Source organism: Gracilinanus agilis, chromosome 2 (genome assembly GCF_016433145.1).
Source record: "Gracilinanus agilis isolate LMUSP501 chromosome 2, AgileGrace, whole genome shotgun sequence".
NCBI lineage: Eukaryota > Metazoa > Chordata > Mammalia > Didelphimorphia > Didelphidae > Gracilinanus > Gracilinanus agilis.
In genome coordinates, this window is record NC_058131.1 from 77,514,658 (window position 1) to 77,522,036 (window position 7,379).

Genomic DNA, 7,379 nt, shown 5'->3' on the forward strand with positions numbered 1-7,379 from the left:
GTTCAATACGTGGAAAATATAAGCATAAGAGATCATATTGGTAGCAAAAATATCATCAATAAATGCTGAAAATCTATTTATAAAATTCATTTAAAAATTAAAAAAGAAAGAAATAGATTTTTCTTTAACATAGTAACATCTATATAAAACCAAAAGCAAACACTCTAGTTAAGCAAGAAAGTTTAAAAGCCTTTCCAATAAGATGAGGGTTAAAGTAAGGATTCCTATTATCCCTATACCACTATTTAATATGATTGTAGAAATACTATGTAGAACAATAAGGCAAGAAAAAGAAACAGAAGTAATGAGAGCAACAAGAAAACAAAACTACCACTAGGTGACATGACATTCTAGCAGAAGAATCCTAGAATTAACTAGAAAAAATATTGCAACCATTAACAATTTCAGCAGCTTTGAAGAATATTAAATAAATATCAATATAAATCATTGACATTTCTATATGCTATAAGCACAAATAAGTCAGAAAAAAGTTTAATTCAAAATAACTATAAAATTATAAAATATATGGTCATCTATCTATCAAGATACATCCAGGAACTCTATGAAATGAATGTAATTATAAGATATTCATAATAGAAATGAAGACATATACAAATAATATAAGAAATATTAATTACTCATGTTGATAAAATAAATATGACAATACTACCTAAATTTATTTATTCAATACCTATCAACTATCAATAGATTATTTTAGATAAACAGAAAAAATAACAGAACAATGCAATAAATAACTTTGATTACATTGTATTAAAACATGTTACTCTGAGGCTAACAGAGAGGTGAAAGAAAGAAATTTCAGAATAAAATACATTTTCAGGTACAACCAATATGGGAATTTGTTTTTCTTGACCATGCATATTTATTACCAAGGTTTTGTTTTGCTTTTTTTTCCAGTGGTAAGAAGGGAGTAGATTAAGGAGAGAGGTGAAGAAATCAAGCAAAAAGAAAAAAACAAGGAAAAGAAAAGACAGAAATGGTTCAGTGTCTAAAACTGTCCTAGATTCTGTGTAGATACAAAGAGTTGGAACATATTGTGAAGAGTAAGGAATGCTTGAATCAGGGCTAGAATATTCTTAAATTTTGGAATAATTGGCCAATAGGAAAAGGAAAAATCAGTTTCTCTCTCTCTCTCTCTCTCTCTCTCTCTCTCTCTCTCTCTCTCTCTCTCTCTCTCTCTCTCAACACACACACACACACATCTCCAGAAGTTTTTGTGAGAATATGGCATGTCCATTTATAAACACTCTGTGGGCAGAAAGCATATATTCTACTATTTTCCTTTCTTCAGTCTTCTAATTTAGTTTAGAGTTGTGCACATAGAATATGTAAGATAAATACTTGCTGATTTACATAAGATTGCATCAAATCCTGGAGTTTATAAGTTTTGGGAGTCAGGAAAGAGAGAAATCAAGATGTAGTTTTCCCTCTAAGAAGCTTCTTCAATGCCCCCTTCATATCTTTGTTCCTTAGACTGTAGATAAAGGGGTTCAACATGGGAGTCACCACAGCATACATCACTGTGGCCACTGAATCTTTCATAGAATAGGTTTTCAAAGGTTGCAAATACACCCCAAACAGGGTACCATAGAACAAAAAGACCACAGCCAGATGTGAGGCACAGGTAGAGAAGGCTTTGTACTTCCCAGAAGCTGAGGGGATCCTCAGGATGGCCTTGACAATCTGAACATAGGAAATAAGCATGAGCAGAAAGGGAACGATGAAGAGGAGAGAACCTGTGATGATCAGCACTGCTTGGTTGACCCGGGTATCAGAGCAAGCCAATCGTAGTAGGACATACATCTCACAGAAGATGTGACTGATTTCCCTGGGCCCACAGAATGTCACAGTGGCCATGAGGATTGTGTGGGTCAGTCCATAAAGAATGGAGAAGACCCAGCAGGGAACTAGCAAAAGAATGCATACCCTGGGGCTCATGATCATGGTATAGTGAAGGGGACGGCATATGGCCACAAAGCGGTCATAGGCCATCACAGCCAGCAGGAGACTGTCCAGTGCCACCAATGAAACTAAAAAATACAGCTGTATCAGGCATCCAGTGTAGGGAATGGCCTTTTTCTGGGTATAGAGATTCACCAGCATCTTGGGGACTGTATTAGATACAAAGCACACATCAGTGAAGGAGAGGTTGGCCAAGAAGAAGTACATGGGTGTGTGGAGGCGAATATCAGAAACAATGGCCAGGATAATCAGCAGGTTCCCAGCCATAGTGACTAGGTACATAGCCAGGAATAGTCCAAAGAGAAATCTCTCATGTTCTGGATCCTGAGAGAGGCCCAAGAGGAGGAACTCAGAAACAATGGTCTGATTTTGAAAGCCCATATCTCTGTGTGAATACAACAAGGACAAACATTTATGCAGCAGTTAGTGGGTACTAGTATCCTACACATTAAAAAATGATCTATGAATAAGTAATTATTCCTTAAATGAGTGTATGAATGAATGCAAATGTAAGTGAATAAATTGTGAAATCATGAGTATATAAATGCATGAATTTTTCAATTTAATTCAGGAAAAAGTAACTTCACATTCTAAAGATTTTCAATATAAAGGGGGAAAGTCATTATCCTCAAAGAACTTAATGAATCATGAATAAATTCTGATTGCACATGTAAACATAAAGGCAACATAAAGAGTGAATTAAGTGCTATATTTAGGAAAAGGAACTCTTCAGATCAAACCATACCACTTAGATTTACTAGCTATGTAACCATGGGCAAAACCTTTGTGTGCTCTGAGACTCAGCCAACTCTATAAGACTGTTGCCAATTGTACTCGGTGAAAAATATGGGCATTTCTGAATTCATTTAGATAGACTATTCATTTTGAAAGAAATACTGGGCAATGTGTCACAAGCTATTTTATTTAAATAATTTTCTTTGCTACAAAATTATTCAGTTCAGGATGAGGTACATCCAGAAAAGACAATGAAGACTGAACAAATAAGACATTAACACAATTTATTTCATAAAAGTTTGAAATGAAGAAGCACTGATAAGACTTAGTGACAAACTAGATAATGGGGGAAGTCAACACGAGGAGAAATCAAAGATAACTTGATGATATTGAGCCTGGGAGTCTAGGAAATAGTATTGCTATGAAGGAAAGACAATAAACTGGGGACAGTGCTAAGTGATTCTGTACAGTTTGAATTTCATGGACATATGGCAGAATATGAAAGTAGAGATGTTGTATAGGTTGGAGAGGATACAGAAATGGGGAGAGGAAGAGTAAGTTTTGGCATAGTAGAAAAGAGAAACATGTCAGCTGAAATCCAAACTGACGATTACCACCAATGTAGCTGTATACAGGTCATTTAATTATTCTGAAGTCTCTTTCTTCATCTGGAAAGTGAGATAATCATTCATATACTAAGCTACCTCACAGGATTAGTATGAAGAAAAAGCACCTCATTAACTTTTAAATACTAGGTACTATGGATATCTATTGATAAGAGACATAGAAATGAAGTAAAGACAGTGTAAGATCAGAAACATCTTAGTGTTGGGAGAGAAGTAAGGGAAAGCATATTAAAATGAAAAAAAATTAATTAGACTATAGGTATTGTCAAGGGAGCATTTTCCCTCTAAGTAGGTGCCTCATATCCCTCCCCTTCATGTGCCAGTTCCTTAGGAAGTAAGGAATAGTGGGCAGATAAAATTTATGGATTTGAAAGCATTTTAAGGCATGAGCAAATTATATTGATCTTGACATGAAATTTTGAATTGTGCTCCCAAACTCTGGCAGAGAGGATCCAGTGGCATGTAAACAGAAGCATTCAAACAGGTAGCCATATTTTATTACCTGGATTTTGGTGTAGATATTCAATAATTTCCTATAGGATTAACTTCATGACCTATATGTTGAGTCAAATTGATCCCCTATGACAGTGTGAATTGATGGAGTTGTGAATTGGTCCAACCATTCTGGAAGGCAATTTGGAACTATGCCCAAAGGGAGCTAAAAGACTGCCTGCTCTTTGATCCAGCCTTACCACTGCTGGGTCTATACCCCCAAAGAGATAATAAGGAAAAAGACTTGTACAAAAATATTTATAGCTATGCTCTTTGTGGTGGCAAAAAAATTGTAAAATGAAGGGATGCCCTTCAATTGGGGAATGGCTAAACAAATTGTGGTGTGTGTTGGTGATGGAATACTATTGTGCTCAAAGGAATAATAAACTGGAGGAATTCCATGTGAACTGGAAAAACCTCCAGAAATTAACGCGGAGTGAAAGGAGCAGAACCAGAAGAACATTGTACACAGAGACTGTTACACTGTGGCACAATCGAATATAATGGACTTCTCTACTAGCAGTAATGCAAGGATCCAGGACAATTCAGGGGGACTTATGGGAAAGAATGCTATCCACATCCAGAGAAAAAACTGTAGGAGCAGAAACACAGAAGAAAAACAACTGCTTGACCACATGGGTCAATGGGGATATGATTGGGATATTGACTCTAAATGATTACCCCAGTGCAAGTATCAATAATATAGAAATAGGTCTTGATCAATGACATATGTAAAACCCAGTGGTTGACTATGGGAGGGGGGTGTGAGGAAGGGAGGGAAAGAACATGATTCATGTAACCATGGAAAAAGATTCTAAATTAATTTTATTAATTAAAGAAACTTTTAAAAATTGATTCCCTATGAAAGATCCTAGGAAAAACATCTCCAGTCTGCTGGGAGTCTGGGAGAAGTTAGGCCATGGCTAATGGCAATACGAGGTCTGAGGCAGTGTCACATCCCTTACTTGTCCTCAAGAGGGAAACAGGAAGAAAACAGATGATAAATTTTAAAATATCTAGATTCCTCCAATAGATTGTTTTTATGTCCTTGTGATTCTTTGAACCAATGTGAATTATTTGTGAATTTACTTTTTTCCCTAACAAATCAATCTGGAAAGAGCTGCACGTGAACTCCAGAGTTCATTGGCAAAAGGAGGATGGAAAAAGATGTGGGTGTTTGGAGCTATCCACACCTTACAGTCAGGTTAAAAGATGTCATAGGTGTGTGAAGGGAACTCCCTCCCAGGATCACACATTTGGGTCTGAATGAAAATTAAGGATCAGAGTTTAAATTATTTATTACATAGGAATCAGGATAAATTGATAGCCAGTCAGAATTAAATTATAATTCTGAACTACATCAAGGCACAAAGTAAGGATTTAGGAAGGAAGCTGTAACCCAGGATGTTCCCTCTCTAGTTAAATCAGAGTGTTCCACAAACTTAAGGAAGCTATAGATAATAGTAGAGTCTCACTCTGGTTTTCTCAAATTTTTTCATTCAATTACCTCATTCATAGATTCCTCAGGTATGAACATCCGTACATCAATGGACTGGAACCCAAAACTCATCTCTCCTCAGACCCTAGCACAGCAGCATGAACACAGGGAGTAGTAGTTTATGCTTGTTTAATTTAATTGTATAATAGTAATTAAATTGTAATTAGTAATTTCTTTTGTGCTCTTGCAAGTATAATAATATCACATGTAACATTATATACATTTTTATTTTGCATCCTTTATCTTATTTATTCTTCACAATACAATACTCTGAAGTAGGTAGTCTAATTACATTATTAGCTTTCTTTAGTAAATAAAGTGGAATGGAATTCCAGTGTTTAAGTGGCAATACATCGCAGAGTAGGACTTTGGACCCAGATCATCTGTATCAAGTTTCATTCTTTCTTCTATGCCATGTCATGTCTCATGTGACTCTTTAAATTGTATCAAATACAAAAACTGCCTGATTTTGTTGGAATATGATTCCTTTAGGTGTATAATCCCATTCCTCTCAGTTATGCTTTTAATCTCCAGAAGTGGGAAATGGAGAGAGATTCTATAAAGAAATATCTCCATTTTGAATGGTCAACTCTAAACTGTCTCTTCAGTCTGACTCAACCTTGGCTTAGAAAAAAGATGGAAGAAGGAAGCTATATGAGCTTCTGTGTATGTGCATCTTTTTTTTATATATGTGAGTGTTCCTGCACGTATGTGAACATTTGTGAACATCGTATAAATCGCTGGTTTTTTTGTATGTATCTGAAAAGAATGCTAACATTTTTATTACACTAACTCTTACCTTAATGGCCTAAGCTGACCTCAGAAGCTGTCATACAAGGCCCAAACTCTGTTGTCTTCTCTTCAGATGATGAAATATTCACAGTGACACACTACACGGTAACAGAGGAACTTTCTTTCCCTGCAGTATGAGAACTGATGCCTGAAATTTGGGAACCCCTGTGTTGGACTAGGGGAATAATTACTTGATACCATGTCTCTAAAGCCAGAGGAGCCTGAGCCAGGGCAGTGTGAAACATATATCTGAATGAGATTTGGTAGTCCTTTGGGAGACAATTCCTAAGACTCCCCATTGGAGGTGAACAGAAATAATTATCTCATCATTGTTCCTCAGTCTGAGTGGCCTGTAGGGAGAAATCTTGGGAAACGTACTCACCCAGACTCCATTCCATTCTGAGATCTGGCGCCAGATGCACTAGGGAATGTTTTAGACCTATCTTCTCCCTCCTGTCCTTTGGGACCCAGGAACCATGATACTTCTTTCTTGGGGCCCTTCCTAAGTCCCCTATCTAAAAGTGAATTAATAGTAGCTAGCCTGATCTCACTCTTCTTCAGAATCTTCATGTATAGTATACTTAAAGTCATAGAGACATCAGATTGTAAGAAACATAAGGTTCAACCCAAAATTTTACATCTAGGGCATAAAAAGAGAAGACTTTAGTAGATAAATATGCATATTCACATAAGTATAGTAGGAAATGTTAAGTGCAAAAGAGAGACACATTTCCTTTGGAGTTTGGAAGAGAGAGGTCACTTTCCTCCATAGTAACCAATAGAGTTTTCTTGAAAGGAGAACTGAACCTTGAAAATTCTATAGGATTTCAACTGGTGGGTAGTAAAGAAATGGTGGGAAATGTCATTCTATGTGAAAGGAAGAGCATTAGTAAAGATACATTTGTGGGGAAGTATGGAAAGTGTTTGGAAAATAGAATATTCAAGTTTGAATAGAAGGGAACAAATGTAAAAGGCATTAGTGAGAGAAACCAAACAAGTTACAATGGGACAAGACTGGAATTACCTACTCAAATGTAGATTAGTCCATCATGTAGATCTTTATAATTTTGTTAAAGACCTTGCATATACCTTATTCCATGTTTAGGTCTAAGTATATATTCAGACACATACATGTGTTTACATGTATATATGTGTGATTTTTAGACTGCTTAAGATTATTTCTCCCTCTGAAATGGGTCATTCTCTAGACCCATCAGCATCCTGGATCTTTAATTAAGAACAATTCTGGCACT

At 36.2% G+C, this 7,379-nt stretch overlaps 1 protein-coding gene across 1 annotated transcript; it reads right to left on the reverse strand.

Moving 5' to 3' along the window:
• Positions 1-1,431: 1,431 nt before the first annotated feature.
• LOC123236568 (olfactory receptor 1D2-like) lies at positions 1,432-2,364 on the reverse strand. Its single transcript, XM_044662975.1, has one exon. The coding sequence runs from the start codon at positions 2,362-2,364 to the stop codon at positions 1,432-1,434; it is 933 nt and encodes a 310-aa protein (XP_044518910.1).
• Between the last annotated feature and the right edge of the window lie 5,015 nt (positions 2,365-7,379).